The sequence below is a fragment of the Zootoca vivipara genome, chromosome 17, assembly GCF_963506605.1.
Source record: "Zootoca vivipara chromosome 17, rZooViv1.1, whole genome shotgun sequence".
Taxonomy (NCBI): Eukaryota; Metazoa; Chordata; class Lepidosauria; order Squamata; family Lacertidae; genus Zootoca; species Zootoca vivipara.
The window spans coordinates 42,124,172-42,151,957 of NC_083292.1; the positions used below are offsets into that span (position 1 = coordinate 42,124,172).

Sequence of the window (27,786 nt, forward strand, 5' to 3'; positions counted from 1 at the left end):
CATGGCAGCAGGGTCTCCAGGGTTCATGGCGTGCAACTCTTGGTGGGCGCTGGGGAGGTGCAGAGAAGCTGGCACCCACCTGCCCGCCTCTCCCTCCTTCACGCTCCTCCCGCCCCACCCCAGCCTTAGCTGAGGACATCCAGGTAGACAGGGGGCGCCTTGACCAGGGTCTGCAGCTGGCTGTGGATGTCCTTCATGCTCTGCCGCTGCTGAGGCTCTCTCTGCCAGCAGCTCTGCATGATGTCGTAGACCTCCGAGGGGCACGTCCGGGGTCTCTCCAGCTCACGCCCCTGGGTGATGCATTCAATAGCCTGGGGGTGAGGGGGGGGGGGAGAAGAAGGGTGAAACTCAAGCACTTGCCTCTGATGAGCTCTTCGCCCTGAGGGAGACATGACTGCCTGCTCTGCTCTGGCTGGGCTCTGCCTCAGTTTCTTCCTGTCCAAAATGAAAGGAACTTCTCGGCTTACTCAGCCAATGCCCATGGATAGGCAAGTTAGGACTTAAATTGGGTGTCCAAGTGAGAAGGCCTTGGACTGTTGGGGGTGGGTGGTGGGTGGCTTCCTCAGATTTCAGAGGTGGCTCACAGGGCTGGTAGGGAGGAGACACAGATCCCTCCCTCCTGTGGGAGGGGGGTGCAGCTAAAATCAAAATGCATGATTGCTAGACAGTCCCAACGGGGCAATGGCACCACGGAGTTTCAGAACCTGTATAGAGGGGACTCTATGATGTCATAACTGCAAAGCTGGTGCTGGGGAAAAGACCATGGTTCCCCATACTGTACACTTTTTCCTAACTGCATTTTGATCTTCCTTTTGAACTGGTCTATGGATTCCAGGATTATTGTCTGCCTAATTTTCATCACTGTATCTGTTGAATCCTGGCATTTGGTGTGAGTAAACTTTGTATTTTTCTTGTTTGCTAAACCATCTGGAAGTGATTTCTTTGTTAAAAGGGAAACATAAAACAGAGAGAAGATAATCCAAGTCTGCCAAAAGCATGCTTGGATATCATAATTGTTCCAGAAGGTTATGCAACCTTGTCCTAATAGTTTCTAGAGAGATAAGCTGCATGCAGATGGTGATTTTTAACTGCTGAAATAGATATTTGCACACCAATGAGGGAGGATAATTATTAAATAAGATATACTCTCCTACTCATCTAAATTCATCCAACACCTCTGTCCTTGAAAAGCATCTTTGAAAAGATGAGGCTAGCTCTCTCTCTACACACACACACACACACACACACACACACACACACACACACACACGGCTCTCTCTGCCTGCAAGACTCTTCCTCCGCCCCACTCTTTACCTCCGTGTTGGAGAGCTGGTACCAGGGCTGCTTCCCATAGGTGAAAATCTCCCAGAGGACCACCCCGAAGCTCCAGATGTCACTCTCCGTTGTGAATTTCCGGTACAGGATGCTCTCTGGGGGCATCCACCGGATGGGCAACATTGTCCGGCCCCCAACCTGTGCAGGAGGCAAAATGGGCAGAGGGTCAGCAAGAGGGAGAAAATGAAAGGGGGGTGATTAGGACAAAGAGGAGGAACTGGGGCTGTGAGGAAGGCACAAGTGTGCTCCCCACTCCACCCCATCCAATCCGTTGTATCTTAGCAGAAGTCTGGAGCAGAAAGCAGGCAGGCCATCATCCGCCAGGAGCAGTTTGTGAGCAATGCCAACTGTCAGCTCTCTTGCAGGGCCAGGTCAAGCCACTGGGCTACCTGAGGCAAAGGACAAGATGGCCACCCCCTCCCCTATTCTGCATCCAGAAACTGGCTGGGCAGTCAGGTGAGCCTGAGCTCTGTGGCATCTTCTGCTGTGCCTGAGGCAGCTGTCTAGCTTATGGGAGATGGGGCAGGGCAGGCTGTGAGGCACATGTAGCCCCCTTCCGTAGAAGGCAAGGGCTGGGCTGGGGGGCTTAAGAGGAGCAGCAGCCAGGGAGGGGCTGCCAGAGCCAGCTGCTTGAGGTATGTAGTTGTCTCCCTTTGCCGAACCGTTGGGCTGGCTACTTCCAGGTAGGCTGCTCTTTCTGTTCCTCAAGTGCAGTCCTGGATAGCCAAAGAAGAGAGATCCCCTCCTAGGTCCACCATGGGCCTCGCCTGCTGGAAGAGCCTCCCCACTTCCTTGCAAATGGATGGTGGAGAACCCTCCCTCCCTTGCAGCCAGGAGTCCATATTGGGCCCGACCTTGGTGGAGAGGTCCTGTCTCAAACACTCCGTCCTGACTTCGGAGAGTTCCTGTAAGTGCACTTAAGGGGAAGCCTTTGCTACTCAGCTTCTCCAGGCATTGGGAAGTCAGGAACTTTCCAGTCTGCTTCCTGCTCAGACTTTCCCCACAACTGCTCTTCTCCACCCACTCCACCCCGCTTTTAATTAACCGTTTAATGGCAGCTCCCCTCCCTCCCTGCCAGGCCTCCCATCTTTCCACCGGCTAAGTGCTCCAAGGTTTTTTTTTCCACTGTAGGTCCCATTAAAAATGAATAGGGGTCCAGGGCTGAAGCTAAAAGGGAAAAAGATAATTGGGAGTGGCCCCCTTGGGCTCCTGGCCTGTAAGGGAGGTGAATCCCTTCAGAGCCCTTGAGGGAAAAGTGGTCAGGAGCCCCTGGGAGCCCCAGAGGAGGGGACCGACTTGAGCTGGGAGAAAACCATGTGTGTGTTTCCTGCTGGCGAGCTATGGCTTTCACTATCTTCATCATGTCCAGCGCCAGAGTGGATGAGCCATGACCCCACTGAGGATGCTGCTGCTGCTGCTGCTGCTGCTGGGGAAGCCTCAGGCAGAGAAACAGCCTCTCTGCAGAGGCCTCCTAAGAGAAGAGGGGTGGAAGGGAGGGATTTGCAGAGTGGAAGCCGGAGGATGCAAGTCAGAGGAGGAGGAAGACAAAGTGACAGGATCTGGAACAGAAAGGCCCTTGCCTGGCAGAGAAGACTCTGGCAAAGGCTGCAGCGGGAGGATGCCTGGCCCTCAGAGACCCTTTCCCTTCCGCACTTACCCGGTAGTAGTCGGTGCTGTAGATGTCCCTGGACATGCCAAAGTCCCCAATCTTCACCACCAGGTTGTGGCCCACCAGGCAGTTCCGTGTTGCCAGGTCCCGGTGGACAAAGTGCAGGGAGGCCAAGTAGACCATCCCGGAGGCGATCTGAGTGGCCACCTGCAGCATCTGGCCAAGGTTCAGCTGGCCAAAGGACTGTCCATTCCCGTTGTCCAGGATCTTGGCATCAGGTCCGTGGGACCTGCAGGGAAGGAGGGTCAAATGCTAAGGCAGTGGATCACACCCACACCCACACTGGGTAGAACCTTAGTGGCTGCTTGGACATGGGGCATGCACATAGTTCATTCCTCAATGTGGATTTGGTTGTACAGCACTAAAAGTGGTCCTCAGTTTAGTTTCCTGGCTTGTGGGCTACATGTCTGACGCGACCAAAGGCCGTCTGGTGAAATTGCCAGCATTTCTGTTAAGCGCTCTTACTCTCCAATGTGTGGCTGCACCCGCTGCCTGTGCAAGGGGGCCCTTGGTGACCCTGGAGAGAACGGGAGGCGGGCAAGAGGGTGGTCCCCCTGTGCGCCAGGAGGGTCACAATCACGCTGGAGAGGAGGAGAGAGGCCTGTTAGGTAGACCAGACCAAAAGGGGCCCCTCTCCCAGCTCCTTGTTCCCCAGCCACTAGCCAGCCAGGAGTCCCCCTGGGAAGTCCATGAAGGTGGAAGGCAGGGCACCCCTAAAGAGGACTGAACCCCATGCCCCAAACTGGCCTTGCCCTTTCCTCATTTGACGCGAAGTGTGGCTGACAATGGCAGGTGAGGTGGCTGCGGCAAGGAGCCCAGGTCTCCAGTAAAGTGCAGCCATTAATGCCAAGTCTCATAAGCATAACCGCCCCATCCGTGCATCTCTGAGCCTGTCCTGGGGATGCTAATCGGGGCCGTTGGCAGCTCCTGTCTATTGGCAATACCTGGGGGGCCAATCGAAAGAGACTCTGCTTATTCCAACTGATGGCCAATCCCCCTCAATTTGAGCCTCTCAGACAGCTAATCTAATCAATATTGCAAGGGAAGATTGCATTAGCTGGGGGAGGGGGACGTCTAAGCTGCTGCTGCAGTAATGGAGTGGGGGAGGGGGAGGGGGAGGCGGCATTCGGGGAGGTGGGGGTGGCTCTGAGAAGAGGCTCATGCTGGGACATTTCAGTGCAGCAACAACAACAAAAGGAAGAGGGAAGGAAAGTCTCTTTTGCAGGGGCGTCTGGGAGGAGGCTGAAGAGGCACTTCTGCCTGGTCCAGGTGCACAACCAAACAGGTGCCAATCTCTGTGCAAGGCGCACCTGGAGCAAAGGTGGCAAAGCTGGACTGCGCGTCCAGTATCCTTGGGGCAGCTGCTGCAAAGCTCAGGCAACTGTCGACATCGCACAAGCTTCTGGCTCACCAACTGGAGGGTGGGGGGTGTCTGTGGGTTATCTAAGCTCTTAGCTCATCAATGGACACTTGACCCTGGACTGTGAGGGAGTGTGCACACTTGTGCAAGAGAGAGACACTGGGTTGTTGCTGCCGGGGACGGCCCAAGACATTTTGGCACCTGAGGCAAACCACCAAATAGCATCTCCCTCCATGCCAGGGAAGAAGGAATGTGGGAATATCTACATCAGGAACAATAGGGCAATAAAGATCCACATTGGCATCTGGTGCCCCTGTGGATCCTGCTGCCCTCATCTCATGGGTGGGCCAGCCCTGGTTGCTTCCAGAGTCCTACGCTGAGCAGACACATTGAAATCAGTGGCCGTGGATAACTTGCGCCTGTTGATTTCTGGGCCTGCAGTGAGCAGGACTTGGCAATGCCCATGCCTGGGGTGTATTGCAGCCCAGGCACCTGGGCAGCTTCTCTCCCTCAGCCTAAGCCTCCTTTTGTGCTGAACAAAGAGAGAGGGGCAGAAAGAGCTGGCATGTCCAGGACACTCTGGCCTGTGTGGGCTGAAGAAGGACTGCTACGGGATGCTGAAAAATGGCTAGGTATCAAATAGGGCACCAATATATCACCCTATTACACTTGTGTTTTGCCATTTGCACTGCATTCCAGCCTATTTCTGGGCACAGCTCAAAATATTGGTGCTAGTCTAAGTGGGTTAGTCTCTTCTTCCATAGACCTGCCTGGTCCATAAGACCATCTGCACACACACGCACACACACACACACACACACACACCAAGAGGGGAGGCAGGGGGCTACTGTAGGGAGCGCCTGCTCAGTGGTGGTGCCAGTTATCAACTGCCCCTGCCCGACCATGAGGGGTCCACATTGTGGTCTTTCTTATGCCGGATGAAAAGCTTTCTAATTTCCCAGCCTTCCTGGTTTTAAAGACACATCCTAGTGGCTTTTAGACATCAGGAGCTAGTGGCTTCATTTCATTGTTGTTTTAACCAGTGTTTGAGTTTGGGCTCATGTTGCCTTTTTACATTTTATGGGTTTGTTTTGTTCCTAAATTGTACATTGCCAAAAAGAAAGAAAGAAGTATTGCTGACAGGCATTGGAAACTTGTGCTGTAAACAAAATGGCTGGGAAACCCAGCCAGATGGGCCTGGTATAAGTAATAAATTGTTGTTGTTGTTGTTAAATTAAACAAGAAACTGCCGCCACGTCCAGCAGGGTCTGGCCCCCTCCCTCTGGCCTTGCCATCCCTATGCTCCCTCCATGCAGTCAGCCAACCTGAGGAAGCGGTTGAGGTCTCCGTGTTTCATGTACTCAAAGACCATGACGAGGGGCTCCCCGTCGGTGCAGACCCCATAGAACTTGACGATGTGCTCATGCTGCAGGACTGTCAGCAACTCTGCTTCACGCTGGAAGTCCAGGCGGGCGTTCTCCGTGGCTTCCTTCAGGGTCTGGGGAAGGAAGGTGAGCTGGGTTCATTACAGGAGCAGCAGCAAGAGGAGGCTCTGCCACAAGGGCAGGAAGGGCACAGCGCCAGAGGGAGTGGGGGACTCAACCAGCTCGCTCTCGAGGCAGAGATGCACAGGCCTGAACAATTTAGCTGGTGGGAACCCCAGCTGGAAGTTCATGAGAACGGGACAAACACTTGGGAAAACCTGCCCTGAATTTAAGGAGAACTGCCACCCTCGCCTGCCCTGCCTCTCCAAGGAGGGGGCCAGGGGTCCATTCGGCTCACCTTGACGGCCACCAGCATCTTCTCCTGAACAGGGCTGAGGTTGTAGCACTCAGCCAGGAAGACTTTGCCAAAGGCTCCCTCTCCCAGCTCCCACTTCAGGACGATGTCCCTGCGCTTGATGTGGTGGACACCTGTGTGGAGGAGAAAGGGAGCTCTCAGTCCTAAGTGGGAGGCTGAGAGAAACTCTCATGGGGTATGCAGAGCTCCTGAGGATCCCACCTTGGCTAAACTGTCCCATGGCCTGGCACTCAGATACTGGCACAGGAGAGGATGACAGAGCAGACAGGGCTGCCTGTCATCTAAAGGGTCAAGTGGGGGGGGGGCTTGAGGATGCCCTGCTATTTGTTCCACCGGCTAAATCCCTTTGCAGTGGGACTTTGGGGGTGCATCCGCAGCTCCCACTTGGCTTACATTGCAGCCCCCTCCCCTATTCTAGACACGCCCCATTGCCACACTGGCCCACCCCTTTCCAGCAAAATCTGCCTATGCATTGAAATACCCACATGAAAGGCCCCACCCCCGCAGAAGAATTGCTCCATCCATGGGGCAATCCAGGCACTCACAGGCATTGCAGAAGTACTGGGGATTCTCAATGAAGTTGGTCTTGAGGGCGTCCAGCTTGCTCTCCGCAGAGGAAAGGGGGCTGCTGCCCCAGTTCATGAACTGCAGGGATATGGCCAGGTCATCCTCTTGCGCCAACACAGCTGACCCTGTGAGATGGAAGCCATGAGACTCTGACACAGGCACCTTCCGCCCCAGGGCAGGCCAGATGGGGTGGGGTGTTCAAAACCCCAGCTCTCTGCCTGGAAAAAACAATGAGCGTGACTCTGAATGCCTACCTGGGGAGGAAAGTCTCTTGTGCTGAAAAATGCAATGCACACACAGAGTTTTATCCCCCATCCCAAGTGCCACAAAAGAAGCAAAATTAGCTTTTGGCATGCCCATAAATTCCCTTGTGGAGGATGGGGGGGGGCCTCCTGAGCTCACCTTGCCCAGCAAATCCCCCTGGGGGAACCAGTGAGGGTTCTCCCTCTGCCCTCCAGCCCTAGGTCAGGGACCAGGGCACACGGGGGGGGGGGGGAGCTTCACACAAGGCCTCTTGGCCAGAGAAGCTCCCTGCACACCCTGCCTCTTGGGCTGCTGGGCAGGTGGGCCTCCTGGATGCTTTTAGCCTGATGGTAGTCAGCTTCTGTGGGCCCACGAAATGCTCAAGGCAAGACGGCAAAGAGAGCAGGAGCTCCTGCTTCCCCCCCCTTCACTGCTTTGAGTGGGAGGCATTGGCAAGGGAGCAGTAACCGGAGCGTTTAAGCCTCCAGTAATTACCGTGAGAGGGTCCATAACCAGCAAGCCTTCTCCCCCATGCATCTTCATCAACGTCAGGGCAAGGATGCCTGGCTGCAGGAGCCTGGCAGGGGTGGGGGGAGAAAGTGACTCCAGATCTATAGGGCTGGTGGCTGGGGAGTTGGCAGGGATTGGGGGGGGGGCTCCAAAGGCAGAGAAAAGCCTGGAGAGCCAACCTAAGAGTCAACCAAATGGTGTGTGCAACGAGGCAGCCTCCTCTTCCAGGATAGGGGACCAGATCCACCCCACAGAAAGGAACAATAGGAAGCCACTGGGCTCCATCCTGCTCTGCATTCTGGACAATGACCCACAGCAAGTAAGGAGGCCAGCAGGGATTGAACTCGGCACCTACCATGGAGTTCCAGCCTTTCTTCCTAGAAAGACCCTGCAGGCCTCTCTGGCATCTGACTCTCTGTCAGCTCTCCCCACTTGTAAGCTGCCCCCCATGGCCAGTGTTAGAAACTGGGATAGGAATGCTACGATCCATGTGACTCGTGGGACCTAGGTTGTGGGCACCAAAACAAAATGTCTAGGTGCCTTTTTTCTTTCTTTTTTGCTCCCACACTACCAGACCAGGCAGCCCTGCAGCAAAAAATAAAGATGCTGAGGGTGAATCAGAGGGTCTGCAGAGGAGCATGGCAGCAAAATATGTGTCTTTTGCTACCGCTCTATCCTGCCAAACACCTGGCAGTGCAGAAGCATAAACTATGTTTTGTTTTGTTTTTGCTGCCAGGTAAATCAGGGAGTCGGCTGTGTCTTTTGCTGCTGCTGTGCCCGGCAGACCCACTGAGTGCAAACCAACCACCCAGTCACAAAAGGCCAGTTGTCAGTTGCAAAATGCGCCTGGCACCTGGCTAATTTCAAACACTGCCCATGCCCACCCCAGCGACCAGCAGATTTTCCTTCTGTGAGGCTGGAGGTCAGAGCAGGCAGCCGTCATCATGGGAGGCCTTCTTGCTGAGCCTCCCCCCCCCCCAGGCTGGAATTCTGCCGATGAACCTTCCACCCACCCAAGACCATTTGATTTTTGACAAATTTCCCTTAGATCCGTATATCTTTCAGCCAGTGCTCACTTCACCAGCACCCAGAAACTTGCACAAACCCCGGTGATCTGAACGCCGCCCTCTCCGTCTGGGGGCACTGCTGTGGGGGTGGGGGCGCAATGAAGAGGCTGGTCTTGCAGCCCACCCTCAGTTCAGTAGGCACAGGTCCGCCCGCCCACCCTCCACCATTTACGGCCCCGGCAGGTAGCCAGTCCAACTGGGTGGGGGCTCTGAGCTCTGCCCCTGCTGCTGCTGTGACATCTGGCTGCACAACAACAAGTGTCTGCTTCTCCTCCCCCCCCACTCCCCCCTCCCTTCTGCCATTCCTGCCCCCCTGGGGGTGATCCAGGCAGATCAAACCCATTTACAGCCTGAATCAATTCCAGCAGTGAATTAGCAGCTGATGCCTGCCTGAAGGGGGAGGGAGAGGAAGGCTAATGAAATGGGGGAGGAGAGGAAGGAACCAGCTCAGCCTCCACCACCTTCCATTCCCCAAGCGGGGTGCCGCTCCCTTGCTCCCCCCAGCACAATAATTTAGGTGGCCAAGGAAGGGTGGAGGTAGTCACTGCAGACTGTGTGGTTGGGAAAGGTCCACAATGGAATCTCAGAGGGGCCAAAGTTGGGGGTGGGGAGAAGCACAGCTTTTCATGGAAAGTGGTGGGGGAACATCCACCCACCCCAGGACTTGGTTGCTCCTGCTTCCCCCTGTCCTTCCAAACACCAGGTGTTGGTATAACAAAGGTCAGGGCTCTGATTAGTATCTGTTTACCCACAATAGCTCAATGGAACCTCCAGCTTCAGAGACAGTCTATCTCTTGAGCTCCAGTTGCAGGACAAGAAGCAGAGGGAGGGAGGGAGGGGGCTTCTGTCCCTTCAAGCATTTCTCATGGGCTTCCCAAAAGCACCAGTGGAAAGCAGGTGCTAGCCCTGGCGCTGTGCAGGGCTTACTATATGGCACCCTAGAACTTCCTCTGGGTCCCTTCCCCACTGTGAGCCCTCCTGACACCCAGCCACAGGTGCCACAGGCAGGCAGGTCACGCAGAGGAAGGAGAACTGCCCCTGTCCTCCTGGCTCCACTGGCACAATGGAAGCCTTTTGTTTGGGTGCTGAGCAAGACCCCTGGTCCCGTTAGCAGCTGGCAAATGGGGTGGAGAGGAGGGAGGCACCCACAACCCAGAGGCTGAGCAGGATGAGGGCTGAGGGGGGCTTACGGTTAATTCCGAACTTGGAGTGCTGCCCACACTTGTTGAGGATGATCAGCATGATGGAGAGGAAGAGGCAGGCACAGACTGCCAGGACCACGGCCACCGAGATCTGGAGGAGGGACAAGGGAACCATCAGTACCCCAGAAGAGCCAAAGGGGCCCATCCAGCCACAGTGGCCAACCAGGTGCAGGAAACCGGGCGCACAAGCAGCCCTCTCCCTGCCAGTGGGTCAGATGTGAGGAGCTGCGAAAAAGCCCTTCAATGGCCATCTGGCCTCAAGGCCCAAAGGAGCAGGCAGAGCTGACAGCACACCAGAGCCGGGTAATTTCTGTCCTGTGTCCAGGAACTCCTGCCTGTGGCCTGCTTTGTTGTCACTTTGCACATGCTCAAAGACATGCCTTCCTTTAACATCAGCTCAAGTGTTCTTGGCTGCGCAGGTCCCCACCCGGCCTGCTTGGCTCATATGTAGCCCTGGGTGAGATCTATGTGCCCAACCGGCAAAGCTGGATGGGCCACTCTGTAGCCATGGTTCCACCATCAGTTATGGCAGTCCAGGCCTGTGCCCACTCGCCCCCCACAGCTGGTCCCCAGGCCTCACCCCAATGGTGTGCTCCTCAGGAGTCTCCACTGGCCCTCCACGCTCAGTGCTGTTCATGTCACCTTTTCCTGGATGCAAAAGAAGAAGCAGGAGAGGGAGGTTACTCCGTTTGCTCAAACATCACGTGGAGGCCTCCAGGATGCAACCCAGGATTGACATCTGTCAAGGGCCTCCTTGGGGTCTGCCTCTCCTGGCACAGATGCCCCCTGGCTAAGATGGACACGACAAGGCACAAAGACAATTTTGCCGCTCCTGAACTCCAAAGCTGCAGTTCAGTGGCTCATTTCTCATGCTGAGGTAGGTGTCCTGCCCCCACCCCCATCTAGGGTGTTCTGTGGCACCCTTCTCTCTCCAGCCCTGTTGCAAAGGGACCTGCACGTTCTTCCCAAATACTTACCCACTGGCGATAGGGAGACTAAGGCAGCAGTAAAAAGGAATAAGAGGGGGGAGACCTCAGTTAGCCTCTGGAGGCCACAGTTGCAGACATCCCACCCCTTGGTGACCCACAAGCACAGTTGAGGAGTGAGGAAGCTGGTGTCGCTGAGCCCCCTGCCCCCCATGGGTGTTCCTGCCCCATTTCCCCCATCCAAACCAAAAGAGGGATCTTTTCTTCAAAGCCAGTGCAGCAGCCAGGAGCAGGGCCGTCTTAAGCATGTCTGGTGCCCTGGCGCCCTGGTGCGAAGATCCCTCCGCCGCCGCCCTTGCCCCATTTCCTATCACGGCTGCCGCAGGCTCAGTAGCGCGGCCACCCAGCCTTGCCGTAGGGCCGCCCTGGCCAGGAGCCGACTTCAGCTGCACGACAGGCCCTTCCACCAGCTCCTCCTCCTCCTCCTCCTCTGGTTTTAAGGCAAGCTTTGAGGTCACCTCACAGGAGAGAGCCCTGTACCAGGAATGGGGTCCTCTGGACGAATGCCAACCCCAGGGGGGTCCATGAAGTGCTGGTAGGTGGTGCAGGAGTCGTTGCCCAGCTTGTTGCGCACCAGCAGTGTGTAGTTGCCATTGGAGATGTGCGTGGGGTTGTCGAAGTTCAGGCACCCATGGACCTTTGTGGTGTTCTTCTCCTCGCGGAAGAAGATGGTGTGCATGAAGTCATTCTCATGCAGGGCTTCGCCGTCCAGCTCCCACCAGATGTGGGGTGTGGGGTTGCCATTCACAATGAAGGGGATGCAGTCCTTGTGGAACTGCCGCAGGATGGAGCCCACCTCAACAATCACGGCAGGAACTGGGGAGAGAGTGGGGGGGGGGAGCCAGAGCCTCTGAGGTAGGAAGCAGCCACTGTGCCCATATCCTCTCCTGGGACCCTGTGTGTGTGTGTGTGTGTGCTTCCAGGCCTCATGAGTGGGGATTGGAAGCCACAACAACAGCACATATTGGATTGAATGGAGGAGGAGAGAATGTGGTGTGACGTTTTGATGCTGGCAATATCTCTGTGTCTGTATGAGCAGGATCCCTCCCACCTGGAAGCCCCCTTAAACCCAGATCTAACTCCTGGATGAAGAGTTAAGCCAGAATTATGGGATCAGTGGGACATTTTATGTTTTGTCTTTCTGTTTCTTTATATATATATATATATATATATATATATATATATATATATATAGTGTGTGTGTGTGTGTGTGTGTGTGTGTGTGTGTGTGTGTGTGTGAGGCCATTTCATTTATTTATTTTGACCTCTCATTTGCATGAAGCTCCCTGCAAGGAAAATCTAGCCCTTCAGGGAACAAAGATTCCCTAAAGCAGCCCCATAACATTGCTTTCTCCAATTGCAAAGAGCTTTTCATGTAGGGGAACATTTTAAAAAGTCACTCCCCTGCAACACTTAGCCTGAAACAAGAGAGGCACCTTATTCTGCTGCATGTTTCAAGGAGGTCACACGTACCCTGCCCTATGAGCTGAGTCTCTGTCAGACCCCAGCAGCCAGAAATAGCCCTTTGAGTCTCAAAGGGACCCTCAGACCAGCAGGCCCTTCTCCAGGCTGGCTGGATGCACCCTAGAAATGGCTCTAGAGCCACCATCCCCTTCCCATCCCCTGGAAGGGCAGCTGGTGCTGGACACCCACTCAGCCTGGGAGGGAGGCCCCTCCCAGAGGGAAAAGACCAAGAAGGCTGCAGGAGACAGATGAACTCTCTTACACGTCACGTTCAGCTGGGCCACATCCTCTCCAAGTCCAGCTTCGTTCTCTGCCTGGCAGGTGATATTCTGGAGGTTGAAGTCAGAGGAGACGTTCCAGATCTGTAGCTGGAGTTCAGACTCAGACTTCTGCATGAACAGAGGAGATGCTCGCATTGAACATGTGGCTGAACCAATGAAGTTGGATAGAGAAAGGCTGGCCACACACTACAGTTTCCTTCCCCACCACAGTACCTGCCCTCCAAGCCCTGCTATAAAGCTTGGAGTGACTGAGGGATAATCAGCCTCCTAGAGGAGGTCAGTCAGTCATGAACTGGACTCTGCCTGCTTAGCCCCTGTCCCCCCAGTTATTTCGATCTCTTTCTTGTGATGCTTCAAAGGCCCAACCAGCACTGGAATGAGAGGCACCCCCAATTTCTGTTCTCCTCCCTGGCACATGGTGGCCTCTGGGGACAAGGCCACTTGCCCATCCAAGTTGGTGCTTGCCTGGGTGATGCGAGGAGGAAGGTCCATCCAGACGTTCGGCAGCAACCAGCGCACATCTGGCCGTGGCTCTCCAGTGAAGTTGCAGGTCAGGGTGACGCTCTCTCCCTCTCCCAAGGGCTCCTGGTTGTACTCAATCCAGACCCTCGGGAATTCTGCCCCAGGAAAAAGGACAGAGCAGAGGTGGCTGAAGGCAAGCTCTGGTCAGCAACATCCTGCCCCAGTGCCCCAGGGAGGAAGCTGCCTAGTGGCTCAGATGGGCCCCCAGATGTGGCACAAAACGGGCCATGGGAGATGGCAGAGAGGGCCCAGCGGAGGCAGCCAATGGCCCCACACAGCTCCTTACTCACTCACCACAGCCTGCAATGGTCATGTTAGCCACAGGGATCACCTTCTCGCCCTCTGCCACACAGTGAAGGGACTGGTTGCCCAAGGACTCGGCCTGCCTGCTCTCTTGCCACACCTGCAGCCACCGGAGGCGGCAGGTGCACTGGAGAGGATTCCCAGTCAGCACCCTGGGGGGGGGGGGAAGAAAGTGGGGAGGTCACGGGCAGGTCAGACTCAGTCAGTGGCCCCAAACTCTGAATGACATGCTCTACCAAACCCTGCAGAAAACTTTGAAGAAGAGGTGTGGCCATCCCAAGAACATCAGTTTCCTCATTAAAAAACAAAAAGATCCCATCAGTTTCTAGCCCTTTGGGGAGGTTTAAAAAGACGGCACGAGTGCCCCCTGGCCCTGTTGCAAGAGCTGTTTTATCCTAGCCAGAAATAGGAGGACAAAAAGTCAGCTTCCTCTCCCCTCTCCTCTTAACATGAAGTGGATCTTCAGAACTGCATCATGAGACAGGACAGAACTTGAGGTCATTATTCCAAATCAATGAAGCCAGAAGAAAACAAGGGCACCACCAGGAGGGAGCTGGCCCCTTGCCCAAATGGCAGATGACTTAGCCAGGAGAGATTAACAGCTGCAGCCCATGCAGAGACATGGGTGGGGTGGGGTGGGGTGGGGTGGGGTAGTTGCAGGAGGGAGGGCGCTTTCTTCTGCAGGTGTAGGAATCATAGAATTGTAAATTTGGAAGGAACTGCAATCCCCTGAAAAAAGGAGTTTGCCAGGCATTTTACACCAGCTGAAATTCTCCTTTCCACCAAAGGAGCAGGAGTCCACCCCAACATTGCATCTTTTCATCTGGCCACGCAGCTACCACTGACCACAGTGACTCCCAGAGAGGGTGCCTCAGTTTCTCTCCAGCAACATGATTCAAGTGGCCACAAGGGTGTTTAAGCCCTTGAAACCTCGGGGTCTTGGTGCTTGCAAAGCACCAGAGCACAGTCTCACTCCCCTCCTGATGTTTCCTATGAACAAATCAGCAGAGCTGCCCCCTCTTCCCCCTTGAAAAAGACCCCAAACCTCAGTAGCACCAGCAGGAGGGCCCTGCATGTGGGAAAGGGGTTTGGCCCTGAAGCACCACAGCTCTCCCAAATGCCCCATCCAGAAAGGGCCAATGGGAGGAGACTTACAGCTCCTGGAGATGGAGGTGGTGGAAGAGCCTCCAGGACAGGAAGCGCAGCTGGTTGTAGGCCAGGTTCCTGCATGGGGACAGAGAGAAAAAGAAGCCTCGTTTGCCTTGGGATGGGCCTCTGCCTGTCTCTGCTAGTGTAAGACAGGCAGAAGTTAAACAGATGCAGGGTCTCCTGGCTGAAACTGCTGTTAACTGCAGGGCAGCTCTCTCTCTGCTACAGTGATTGTGTTGCTGAGAGAACCTGGGAAACAGGCCCAGGCTGAACCTTGGATGCCTGGGAGCAGCATGAGAGGATGGTCTCTGGCATTCAAAGGCTGCCAGGCAAGGCAGCCCACCCCCCTCAATGCCCCATCCCTTTAGAGCCTTGCAGGCTCCCTGCTGGATCAGGCCAAGGGAGCCCATCTAATCCAGCCTCCTGTCCTCACTGTGGCCAGCCAGAAGCCTCCAAGCAGGACCCGATTGCAACACAAACACTCCCCTCTGCAGTTTCCAGTAACTGGGATTCAGAAGCATTTCCTGCCTCTGACTGTGGAGGCAGAGCATGGCCATTGTGGCTAGTAGCTCTGGGGAGCCTTTTCTCCTCTATGAATTTGTCCAGTCCCCTGTTAAAGCCCTCCAGGCTTATGGCCATCATTTCAGCCTAAGATCTTAACAAGGAAAGCTCAAAGAGCAGGAAGCCAGGAAGCCAGTGGCAGCCCCCCCTTCCACCCCAGCTGATCTCCCAGGGCCAACAATGCCTGTTCCTCTGAGCCCCCCATAGAGGATCTGGGCAGGAAGTTGGGGGGTGGGTGGGGGTGGGCTACCAGCCGCTGGCCATGAGCTGCATGGGAGCAAATCAATATCTCCTTGTTGTACAGGGACATTAACACTAACTATGATAAACAGTGTCCTCCCAGCCCAGGGCTGCAATGAACATGCCGGGAAGGGCAGGGAGAGGAAAGCTGGAGGTGGGGGCAGTCAGGGAGGAGGAGGCTGGGGTCTCCATCCACTCCACGTCCATGGTCTATGGGAGACGAACAGCTTGTTTGGGGAGGGGGCTGTTCTTGGATGAGGGGTGGAATGACCGCACTTTGTCCCACTGTATCCCTTATATGTGGGGCAGCCCCTCACCACAAAGACAGAGCTGACACCTGCTTTGGCAAACTGGCCATAGCCAGGGTCCACCCTGCCTGTTGACGGGCCATGGCTCAGCCTGCCTGTCAAGCATTTGCCCAACCAGACTGGGAGGCCGCATGGGACAACTGGACAGCTGGCCTTCAGGGCATCTCCATGGCAAAGGGCCCTCAGGGGCCAGAGGCCTGCTCTTGGTGACTTTCCCCTGATCAACCTGCCCTCCATTTCTAGTGGGGCAAAGAAGGGCCTCGGAAGGTGCTGGAGAGGGGAGAGGGGTTTGCATTTGAGGGAGGGGCTTCCTGCAAGCCTCACAGGAGGGGGAGGAGATGCGACTGGAGACCCTGAGCGGGAGCAGAAAACAATCAGGTTCTTGAAAGGGGAGACCTGGCAATGGGCTGCCTTCCCTTCTTCACCTCCACCATAGGAAAGTTCAGCTGCCCAGCAGTTTCCTGCTGCCTCCATCCATGTCACCACAATCCCAAAAAAGAACAACTTGCTAAGCATGTCTCCAGTACTGAGTCTGAAGAACAGGAGCTCCCCTGGCCCCAACCCAACTGACCTTCCGAGCAAGGAAATTGGGAGTGGAAGGGGAGTCACAAGGTAGGCAGCTGAAATTCCCAGGGGGAAATGGAGGCCCAGGGCAGAGGAGCCCAAGCAGTCCTGTCCTCCCCGCAAAGAGGCACAGTCTGCCCTGCACTGGGCGATGCAAAGGTGTGGACTTGGAAAGCGCTTGTGGCTGAGGAGCCAGGTACTTACACATGCGTCAGGTTCAGGCTGCCTCTGAAAGTGTCTGGTGCAATGAACTGCAGCTGCGTCCTTGAAATGGTTCTGCAACAAATGAGCAAAGTCAGCCAGAGCACAGCTGGCCAGGAAGCCGCCACCCCAAGAAACCCAAAGTTCCGAGTGGCCTGTTTTTGCTGCAGCAACACTTCTCTACCTCCATGCCTGTCTGGGCCCAGGAAGGCAGCAGTGCCACCTCAGGAGAGGCATTGGCCAAATGTCCCTGGCCTCAGCAGGATGGAGCAGAAGATGGAGGCAGGCCAGTTGCAGGCAGGTGGAGTGGAGAGTGCTCCTGGCAGTGGGGCTCCTGAAGCCATAGTAGGGTCCTTGCCCTGCATGTCAGGGGAGCTGGCAAGAGGGCAGATGGGGCTATGTGGGGGTGGGGTGGTGAGGCTCTTCCATGGGGTTCTCTGCCCTCATCTTAGAAAATGACACTAGAGGAATTTTCATCCTCAGCAATGGGAGGAAATTTCCCAAGACAGGTAGGAATATGGGGCAGGGTGAGGCTGTTCACCCTCTCCTCTCCGTAACCCGGCCCTGACATCATTCCCAAGAAACAGGGGGGATGTCTCCAGTGAAGCGCCTCTGAAGCCCACCTGTGCTTCAGAGACCTCATGGCTCACCAGGCTTAGGCAATAGGCACCTGCCCTGAATCTGGGGGCCCTGCGCCAGGGCTCCTCCTGTTTGCTCAGCATTGGGGAAAGCATTTCCTTCCCCTTCCTCCAAAGCTGCCTGAAATGGGGGAGGTGTAGAAGGAGGTAGGGTGGAAGCAGACCAGGAGCTGGAAGGGGAGCAAAAGCAGAGCTACATACTCTCTGCTGTGGCAGAAACGTCTCTCTCTGCCCAAAGGAGAAGGCTCCCCAACCACACACAACACACTTCCAGCCGCCTCAGTGGCCTCCCCACAGACCCACCAAGCAGCTGAGAGACTCACAGGTTCTTCAGCTCTCGAGGATTCTTCATGTCGTCCTGAGTCAAGTTTGTCAGATGGCTCTGGTTCTCAATGACTCTGTGAAGGAGAGGAGCCTGTCAAGCCATATTCACGCTGTGTCATGGTTAAGTGCTTGCCTAATAAAAAGTCTGGATAAACATTCTTTCTGCGGCACCCCTGTGGGGCTCAGAAGCCCAGTTATGTCACCCCTTGCCTGCAGAGCTGGCAGCCTCTCACCCTTTTTCGAACACCCTCTCTTGTGGAGTGTTCCCCCAGCCTCCTCTCCCCTCTCCTTGGGAGTCCCCTGAGCAGCTGCAGCTGCCACCCCTGGTCTCTGAGCTGCCCTCCCAGCCCCAAAGAGAGATGCCTCCTCCCTCCCACTGCCCACAGGGGCCTAGGAAGCACCCCCTGGCCAGCCCCAGAGGCACCATTTGCCTGCAGGGCTTGTAGCTAGGGCTTCTGCAACAAACAGCTGTGCAAGCCTTTGGGAGGCAGAGATGCAACAGGGCATCACAGGAGAGAGGGAAGAAAAGAGGGACAGAGACCAGTGTTGCCTGCAGCACCCCTGACCATTCAAGATACCCCAGGGTGCCACGGCACACTGGTTGAAAACCACTGCTTTAGATAGATAATACATTCCCTGTTATGGTTCCTGGGAAGAACAGACTTAGGGTCAGAGATTAAGAACAGACTTAATCTAGGGTCAGAGAAGGCATGTGTACATTTTCAGGCTTGTCCCCACCCCACCCCCAAAAAGTCTGTTCACTGTGAAGTTGTCAAATTTTACTTTATGGATTAATTTTATTTATTTTTTTGACTTGGAAGAAAACTAAAAAAAACCCATTTATGTCCTAATAAGGCCATTTTACTAAGAAGAGGGGAAAGCAACCAGCAAGAAATTGAGCCTGAAGGGAAACACAGGAAGCCATTACCTTGTACTGAGTTAGACTGAATTGGTCCATCTAACACAGCATTGCCTACACCGACTGGCAGCAGCTCTTCAGGAGTTGCATCCAACACTGATTCTGCTCAGAGTAAACCAATTGTAATAAATGGACAGTAGTAACTCTGGTGCATTCGTTTCAAATGGTGTACTCTAAGAAGAACTTTGTTGGTCACTACCTCATTTTTTGAGAAGCTGGGAAATGGTTGTGGGGCTTTCTACTCTGGCCACTGAGCTGTGTGCATCTTCCTTCCGTGGCACTGCCTCCTCTCTTCCCACCCAGCATCCCTGCAGCCTTGCCAGCTTCTCCTTGAGCTCCCTCTGCAAGCACAAGGCAGCCCCCATCCGCTGCTGTGAACAGGCAAAGGCTGCATGAAGTGAAGGGAGGAGAGAAGAAAAGGCTTCAATTTCAAGACTGGCTGGGGGGGGGGGCAGACATGGACCCCTTGGCTCTGTTGTGACAGACAGGCCGGGAATGGCAGCAGAGCAGAGGATGCCCTTTGAGGGATTTCACTTGCACCCAGGGCAACCTCCACCGCAGTCTCTCCACAAAACCTCCCACAAGTATTGGGTCAAAAGAAGCCCAGTGGGGCTTTGGCAATGCCCTGGGGTGGACAGACCTGCTGCAACAGCATAGCTGCCAAGTTTTCCCTTTTCTCGTGAGGAAGCCTATTCAGCATAAGGGAAAATCCCTTTAAAAAAGGGATAACTTGGCAGCTATGTGCAACAGATGCTGCAGTTGCCCAATGGAAGCCCACAGGATGCGGCCTGACAGTTTCCCTCTCACTTTGCTGAATTGCACCCAGAATCTTACAAGAGTAGCAGATAGAGATCTGCTACATTTGCTTATTCTGTTCCACGCAGCTGCTGTTGCATCTCTCGCTGTTAGTGTGATGATCATTATTCCCATTTGGAGATGGGAGGAGCAGTCCACACTTTCTCCCTTGCACCTTTTCTGATCAGGCATGAGGCGTGAAGGCCACTCCCTGCAAGGCCCTGGCCCAGACTCACCCAGCTCTACTCAAGAGGCCCCTGGGAGACCGGAGGGACATCACTATGCCTGACCACAAATCCTAATTATTGGATTATTTTGCCCCATCTTTTTGTGCCTGCCAAACAGCTGTGTCATAATATTTCATTCTCTTGTTAATTATGCTGTTTTAAATGTGCATTTTATATTTGAAATGTTTAAGATTTCATTTTTGTTTTTAACTTTGTTTCTGCTAAATATGTATTCTGTAGTTGACTTTCTTTGTAATGTTTTATTTTGAAATATTTGAGATGGTATTTTAGTCTGCTGTTAATTGTGTTGCTTTGACTGTGTACTGGTACTTCATGTTTTACTTTCTTAAGAAATGTTTGATTCTGCATTGTTTTGTTGATGTTTAATATGCTGTAAACCGCTTTGAGATTTTTCTTTAAAATATAAAGTGGTATAGAAATGAAATAATAATAATAACAACAGTAATAGTAACAACAGCAACAACAACAACAACAACAACAACAGTTGATTCACTGCTGACCCACCCCAAAAGTGGTCCCAGTGGCTGCTAGTATGAAGTTTAGGCCATGACACACAACACACTCTTTGCGCCTCCCTGGATAGAAAGTGGTTTCTAGTCTAACTTATTCAAGCATATTAGAGAACTTGAAGTTGCTTAAGGAATAGGGGACAGCAGAAAAATCCCAGAGCACCCTTCACAGCACCTTCAAGTGGGCAGGGATTTATAAGAGAAAAGGCGAAATATTTCTAAGCCTGTTTAAACCATGTTCTGCTTCTGGTGCCTCATGTGGCTAATGGTCACTGGCATGACTGGTCGTCTCCCGCCTGTGAATGGGAGTGGCATTGCCCACACTTGCTCAGCCTGCAGCTGGCGTCTGTCCCAACATAGATCTTCCAGGAATGTTTCTCCCAGCCACAGCCAGTGGGGGATAATTGATGGACCCTTGGAGAGAAGATTGTAATGGCCCATCAGCTGCCCTCCATTTATAGTACAGAAGATGGAGAAGAGCTATTAGCAAAGTCTCTGACAAGGAGGCCTCAGGGGCTGTAGCATCAGGGTAGGGGGACCTCCACACCCCTGAACAGCCAAGTCAGATGCAGATCACACACTCACTCACTCCCTTCCTCACTCCTGCAAAGAAGTATTTGTGTTGTTGCACCTAGAAAGGAGTTGGGCTGGCTGGCCACAGTCCTACAAGAGGCTGAATTTTCTAGCGTTCTTGTAGGTGAACTCCCCATATGTCCATTGGGGTGGTGTGCAAAATTTGCCAGTTTAAGGATGAACAGAATACAAGTCAAACTGGACAGCTGGCATGGTTACAACCTCCAGTTCTAAAATCAGCATTATAATGATTAACCTTTCTCAGGTGGCTTTCCCTAGAAAGCACAAATATTAATGCACACAGATTTCCAGTCTGCTGAAATAATACATTAAACAGTTTTCAGCTCTTTCATTATAAAGAATAAAAACTGACCTAAGGGAAAACATGACAAAAGCTATTGAGGTGCTGTCTTTTAAAATCCTTGAGGGTATTCCAATAAGAGCAGTTTCCAAGTAAAGCTTTGAATTTGTTTGAATATAACTCACGCCAAAGCTGCAATTCTCTGCACATTTACTCAGAGTGCTTTCCATTGAAATAATTTTACTTTTCTGAGTAGACCTGCAGAGGATTGTATCATAAATGCATTTTATCATTCCATTCAAATATTTCAGTTTCATTCTTTTTGGCTGTTGGAGGGGCCTTTCCAGATATTTATAGAGCATACAAAATTAACATGACAAAAGTTTTGTTTAATAAAAGTGTCAATAATGCTACAATCAGATCTTCATGCTTTTAAGGCAGCAGATCTCCCACGCCCCAGACAACCCAGAACCTTTGCTATGTCACTCTCTGCACCATCAACTAGCAAAATCTGTGGTCTTATTATTGAGGACAGTATATAAATCTAAAATAATAAAATAAAATAAAATCTGGCCTACCCAGCCTTTTATTTCTTGCCCTTTTATTTGCAAGTCAGTTGTCCACATGGAAGGCCAGGTAAGGGGCACACAGCACAGGGAGTTAGTGACTCTGCCATGTGCCAGTCCCTAACTGCAGTTGTCCTGTCAGCCTCGGGTCTGTGGCTACTGTTGCTGAATTCCAAGTCGGCTCTGAGAAAGACCACTCTCTCCCATGGGTGACACTGCTTTGTGGGGATCCCGGTCCTTCTTGGATGATCATTTCCAGAAGGTGGTGCTTGGGCGTGCTCTTTGGCTTCATGGAACCTTCAATGTGGGTTCCTCACAGTTCAGTTTTATCCCTTATGTGGTTTAACATCTACATTATGCTGATGATACACAGCTCTGCTTCTCCTTTACAACTGCAGGACCATTGTCTTGCCCTAATGAGACTAAATGAGAGGCAACAAACTGAAGCTCAATCCTGACGCACTGTTAGTGGGTGGTTCCCTAGACCCGATGGAGAGGAGGTTGCCTGCTCTTGATGGGGTTACACTCCCTTTGAAGGAGCAGGTACACAGCTTGGGGGTCCTCCTGGATCCTTTGCTGTCACTCGGTGGTGAGGAGTGCCTTCCATCAGCTTCGGCTGGTGGCCAAGCTGTGCCTAACATCTGTTGTCTTATGCTCTGGTAACCTCTAGGTTAGATTACTGCAGTGTGCTTCTAAAGATGGTTCAGAAACTTCAACTAGTGCAGAATTCAGCAACTAGGTTGCTCACCTGGTCAAGATCCCTTCTCTTGATATGAATCTACTCAGACCCTGAGCTCACCATCTGAGGCCCTTCTTCATGTGCTACCTCTGCAAGAGGTGGGTGGCAACGTGAGAATGGGCCTTTTCTGCAATGGCTCCCCATTTTGTGGAATGTTCTTCCCAAGGAGGCTTGCCTGGTGCTTTCATTACATATCTTTAGGTGGCAGGTGAAAATGTTTCTCTTTAACCATATAAATACTTCTTCTTCATCATCATCTTACCAGGCCTTGGACTGAATAACATTCTGTGGCCTTTTAAATGTTTTTTGTGGGACCCGGGGGGTGTTTATTGGTTTGTTTTTGTTTTTGTTTTATTATGTATTTTGTGTTCTCATTTAGTATTTTTATGTCGTGGACTGCCCTATGATATACAAATAATAATAATAATAATAATAATAATAATAATAATAATAATAAATGAAAAGGGCAGGGGTGGGGGCCCTATTCTTCTCAACCTCCACTCCATACCTTCCCTTTGACAAAGACAGCACAAATACATGGGGGGGGGGTGGGGGGGTTCAGAGTTTCTAAGATAGTTCAAAAAAATTGGTGTGTTGGGTAGCCTGAAAGCTCTGCGGTCAGCTTGGGGAAAAACTGAGAATTCACTTTTGGGAAATGTATTCGTGACATTTTTATGCTTCTCAGGGGAGGACACTTATAAGTAAAAACAATTAAAAACCAAAGGAAAACAACATTTTAAAGTGAGAGGTAGAAAATCTACAGCAACACATCCAAACAACTTAGCACATCCATCAAATTAAAAACAGGGGGTCACATCTCCTGAGTTATTTGAAAGACTTGGGTGAACAGAAAGGCCTTTGTCTGGTACCAAAAGGACTACAGAAATAGCTACAATTAAAAGGTGGAATGAAGTTTTTAATAAACAGGAGTTGTGAGTTCTTATTTCTGTGCTATTCTGCCCCCGCAAAGGTGTTGGGCCTGCCTTACAAAGGTCCTTCTAGCAGCCAATTCATCTGCCTCCTCTTTGTCCCAGGCACCTGCAAATCAGAGGCAGACTGTCTCTGGACTCTGGATGCATTGAGGGGCCATCTCTGATATCCCTCTGGAATTTATGGGATGCATTTGAAATGTGTACTAAGTCTTTGGCTGTTGCCACATCTTGTATGAGGGACTTCCATAGGTTCTTATGGGTGTGTGAAGAATTTATTCTACCTAGTACAATTGTCAAAACAATTTATTTTGGTGAAGCCACCTGTTAATTGGTCTTTTCTCTAAACTGCAACACCCCCACCCCAGCCTTCCTCTGTGGGGAAAGTGCTCCAGCCCAGAGATTGTTTTGGTTGTGGCTTTACAGCTTATTTGTGCTCTCTCCTTCTGGAGCCAGGACTGGGCATGTGATAACCAGAGTCACTGCACCATAGATACCGGTAGATAGCATGGTGTTTGTTCTGCCTGTTAGACTGTCAGCACCATCCTTAACTATTCCCATTGCCGACACTGCCTCTTTCAGAAACCCATTCAACTGAGTAGCCCCCCCCCACTCTTTTCTTGGACTGAGACACCGTTAGGCTACCATCTTCACCATGCTAGCATTAAAACAGTTCACAGAGTCAGAGGGTTGGATGCCAAGCTGGGATGAAGGCGAGAGGAATGGGGACTCCTCTAGCATCCTTCCCTGGGTGGTTTTTCCAGGAAACAGCCTCTCTCTCTCTCTCTCTCTCTCTCTCTCTCTCTCTCTCTCTCTCTCTCTCTCTCTCCAGGCAGGGCTGAGGCACTTTCCCATCCCGGCAGCAAAGGGCGAGGTGGGGGCAAGACTCCTCAGGGGAGTCAGAGTTGCCCGCAAACACACTGTGAGCAGCCAGGCTAGTTCCTGGACTTGAGCTGGCATCAGCCAGGGAGTCTCTAGGAAAGGATCGGCAGCCTTGAAGCCCAGACGGGCTCCCAGTAGGGCAGGGGTGTCAAACTCAAATTCATTGGGGGCCGCATCAGCAGTTTGGTCACCCTCAAAGGGCCGGTTGTATCTGTAGGACTATGTGTCCACTCTTTATTATCATAAATTATTGTCACTGCATTCAATTATTACTGTTTTTTGTAATAATGTAAGTAATAACTAGCTTTGAAAGCAGAAACATAGTCAGAATAATGGCAAGTAGATATTCAAATGTACAATTGTACAATTTATTGAAAAATGATTTTTGGTAACTGCACTGGGTGGTGGAGGTTCGCTAGGGTTTCATGCAGGACCTTTGCAGAGCTACTAGTACCTGGAGATGCTGGGGTCCTTCTGCATGCAGGACAGATGTTCTGCCAGTGAGCCACCACCCTTCACCAAAGGGACTGGCTGAGGTTGACTCACTGGAGCTGCTCTCCTGGTTCCAGGGTTTAAGGGCCAGAAGTATAAAGCAGCATCCTATGCTTCTGAGGAGAGGGAGAGGGAAGGGGAGGGGAGGGAGGGAGGGAGGGAGGGAGGGAGGAAGAAAAGAGGGAGTGGGAGGGAGAGAGGAAGGAAGGAAAGAGGGGAGAGAAAGAAGCGTAGGAAATAAGGAAGGGAATAAAGAAGGAAAGAAAAAGAAAGAGGGAGAGAAGATGGAAAGGGAGAAATAAGGAAGGAAGTAGAGGGAAAGAAAGAATAAGAATGAGGGAGAGGAAGAAAGATGGGAAGGACAGAAGGAAGAAAGGAAGAAAGAAAAGAGGGAGCAGGAGGGAGAGAGGAAGGAAAGAGGTGAGAGAAAGAAGAGTAGGAAAGAAGGAATAAAGAAGGAAAGAAAAAGAAAGAAAGAGGGAGAGAAGACAGAGATAAAGAAGGAAGGAAGGAGAGGGAAAGAAAGAATAAGAACGAGAGAGAGGAAGAAAGAAAGGGAAAGGAGGGTCGCCACCTTGATTCAGCGCCAGAAAAGAGCGCGAAGGGACCCAGGGGCAAAAAGCATTTCCTGTGCAGCGTGAGGCAGCGGGTGTCCATTTTAGGAGAAGTGCGTAAAGCCTCAGAGTTGCACGTTCGTGAGGCTGAGCCGCGGCAGGAGGAGGAGGAGGAGGTGAGGCAAGAGGAGGAGGAGGAGGAGGCGGCGGCGGCTTGCCGGGTTGGTGCCTGGCAGCGCCGTGCGGAGAGTCCCGAGCCTCTGGGACGCAGCAGTGCTCTGTAGCACTTTGAATCCTCCTCCTCCTCCACGCGCTGCTGCTGGGTGCTTTGTCTGTGCTTCAGCAGGAGCAGCAGCCGTTTCCAGGCGCCGAGCCGTGGCAGGAGGAGGATTCAAAGTGCTACAGAGCACTGCTGTGTCGCAGAGGCTCGGGACTCTCCGTGCGGCGCTGCTCCGGCCACCTTTCTACCCTCCCCCGCCCCAGCTGTTTGTCAGCGCTTTGTCGGCGCAGCGCTTCAGCGGCAAGGTCCCGCTGCTGGGTCCCGCTGGCTGGGGCGCTCGGCGGGCCACATGACGAGGTCTGGCGGGCCGGATTTGGCCCCCAGGCCTTGTGTTTGACACCCGTGCAGTAGGGGGACTGGGACCAAGAGGAGCAAAAGAGCAGCGCATTTCATTGAGCAATATTACTTATCACACTGTCTTCTCTTCTTCTTCTTTGGCGATCCCTCATAGCCGAGTAATATTGGCTAGGGAAGCTAGTGTGCTTGGGCGGTGGTGAATCCTGGATGTTGTCTGCAGATGTTGCACAGCTAAAGCCACTAGACATGCCTCCCCCCTCCCCAGCAGCCGTTGCCATGTCCTGTTGCTTCCTACGGTGCCATTTGCCTTCCTACCGCTCAGCCAGCCTATCACTGCCCTTTGCACTGGAACCACAGAGTATTTGGAGACTGCGGCTTCTCCCGTCGCCTCTGTCCGTCCTTTGGCTGCTGGCCGGCCGGCCGGCCTCCCCCAGCGAAGAAGCCAGGCCGGCTCTGCCTGCCTCTGTCCGGCTCGCCCCTCGCTGGGCTTAACCACAGGTCCCTCTTGAGGCCGGTTTATGACGGACAGAAGCGCAGCCAGTGTTAAGTATCCGCAGCAGCCCCCATCCAAGTCCCACTGTACGGAAGTGGCTTGGAAAGGCTCGCTGACATCCTCCGACTGCAGGGCTGCAGGTCCACCTCTGAGCTGTTCTGGAAGCGCTCCTGGCTGAAGGAGACGCAGCCACAGTCTGAGGGCCACAGCGAGCAGGTCTAAGCTGCTCCTTGCTTGGCCAGGATCATAGATTCGTAGAATCGCAGAGTTGGAAGGGACCTCCTGCAATGCAGGAATCTCAGCAAAAGCATCTTTGACAGATGGCCTTTCGACCTCTGTTTAAAAACTTCTAACCCCTTTCGAGGGAATCTGTTCCACTGTCAACCAACTCTTCCCATCAGAAAGTTCGTCCTGATGTTTAGTCGGAATCTCCTTTCCTGTAACTTGAATCCATTGGTTCCGGTCCTAGCCTCCGGAGCAGGAAAAAGCAAGGCAGGAGAAGAGGCACCTCGGCAGAGAGGGCAGCACCAGTCAAGCACGCACGCAATAGCCTCTCTCTGTCCCTAGTACTCTGCACACTGTCCCACCTATCTCAATCCAGCTTTCTCAGTTTCTGCCTGTGTATTGCGAGCCTCTCATGAGTTTTGCTACCACGTCGGAATGAGCATCCAGTGCCTTTAAGCGTGGGCATTGCACGCGCAGGGGTTTCTTCGGGAGGGGGGAAACTGGAGCTGCGATGCCGTAGGCCCCCTATTATCTCTTCTCCTATACAACGTGCCTGTTGTATAGGAGAAGAAAGGTGGGTGTATGCTTGGAGGGAGGGAGACGCCTGCGAAGATGGAAGGAGAGGAGAGAGCACACCTGTTTGCGCAAAGGGACAGATCACTTTAAGCCCCCCCCCCCAATCCCATTTTCAAGTAGGCTGCATTCACTTTCTCCAACTGGAGTTGGGATTTTGGTCCAAGAATAAAAAGCTTAAACCTATTCTTTGATGTTAAAATAATGCTATTCAGAAGATGTAATAGAAAATTATTGATTCATGCCGGTTCTATTTCCACTCAAGGAAGTGCTCAGTGGAGGCGCCTACCCAGGGTGAGCGTCTTCCTAAATAGTGCTGTTCTCAGGTGGCATTTTGGTTCTGGGTTCTCCACCCCTTAAAGATTTCACATGGGGGGGTCATCATTGGGTAGAGGCTTATTCAAACTCATCTTTGTGCTGTAAGAGCATGCAGTGGGTCAAGATATGTGCATACACTTGCCCCCAACCCTTTTGTATAGACGTTTATTTAGGGTGTGTGTGTACATCTCTGATTTTTTAAAAATAAGACACCCCTTAGATGCTAGATTTGCATTCTCTCACTTTTAGGAAAATCCCCTAAACCTCTACCGGCTCCCTGTGAGCCTAGAGATGTTTTTCCCCAGCTTGCTTTGCAAGAAATGTGTCAGTCAGAGGTCCAAATTCTCTGGAGGCAAAGGCACCCCAACCTCCGCTGCGCCCTTCTACCAGGAACTCATGGAGGAGTTAGACAGGAGTTGCAGAACCCCACCCATCCCGTTCCCATCAGACCTACCCACAGGCAGCCGCCCCCGGGCAACACTCACATTTCTGTGAAGTTCTCCAAGCCCCGCAGCTGCGCCAAGTTCTGGATGGTGTTGGGCTCCTGGCAGAACAAGGTGTTCATGTAGCACCTACACTGCTCCAGGCATGGCGAGGCGGCGCTCCGAGGCAGGAGCAACCCGGCCAGGCAGAGGAGCATCCCTGCACAGCCCCAGAGCATCCTTCCTCCAGGGAGAGGCATCCTCGGCTGTCGGCTCAGAAAGCCCCGCGGCTCCCCATCCGCTGCCACCCAACCGAGCAGCCTCGTCCGGCCAGGCTCTGGTCTCTCGCTGAGCCTCTTCCTTCCTTGTCAGTCATG

At 52.9% G+C, this 27,786-nt stretch overlaps 1 protein-coding gene across 1 annotated transcript; it reads right to left on the reverse strand.

Moving 5' to 3' along the window:
* NTRK1 (neurotrophic receptor tyrosine kinase 1) lies at window positions 1-27,768 on the reverse strand. Its single transcript, XM_060269590.1, has 17 exons — window positions 27,473-27,768; window positions 17,294-17,368; window positions 16,336-16,407; window positions 14,465-14,533; window positions 13,301-13,461; window positions 12,950-13,101; window positions 12,466-12,592; window positions 11,220-11,555; window positions 10,731-10,748; window positions 10,334-10,395; window positions 9,742-9,844; window positions 6,710-6,856; window positions 6,147-6,277; window positions 5,690-5,862; window positions 2,993-3,233; window positions 1,315-1,473; window positions 1-311 (listed from the first exon to the last, which is right to left on the reverse strand). Exons 1-17 carry the CDS (start codon window positions 27,667-27,669, stop codon window positions 126-128), a joined length of 2,409 nt encoding a protein of 802 aa, XP_060125573.1. The 5' UTR covers window positions 27,670-27,768; the 3' UTR covers window positions 1-125.
* Window positions 27,769-27,786: the final 18 nt, after the last annotated feature.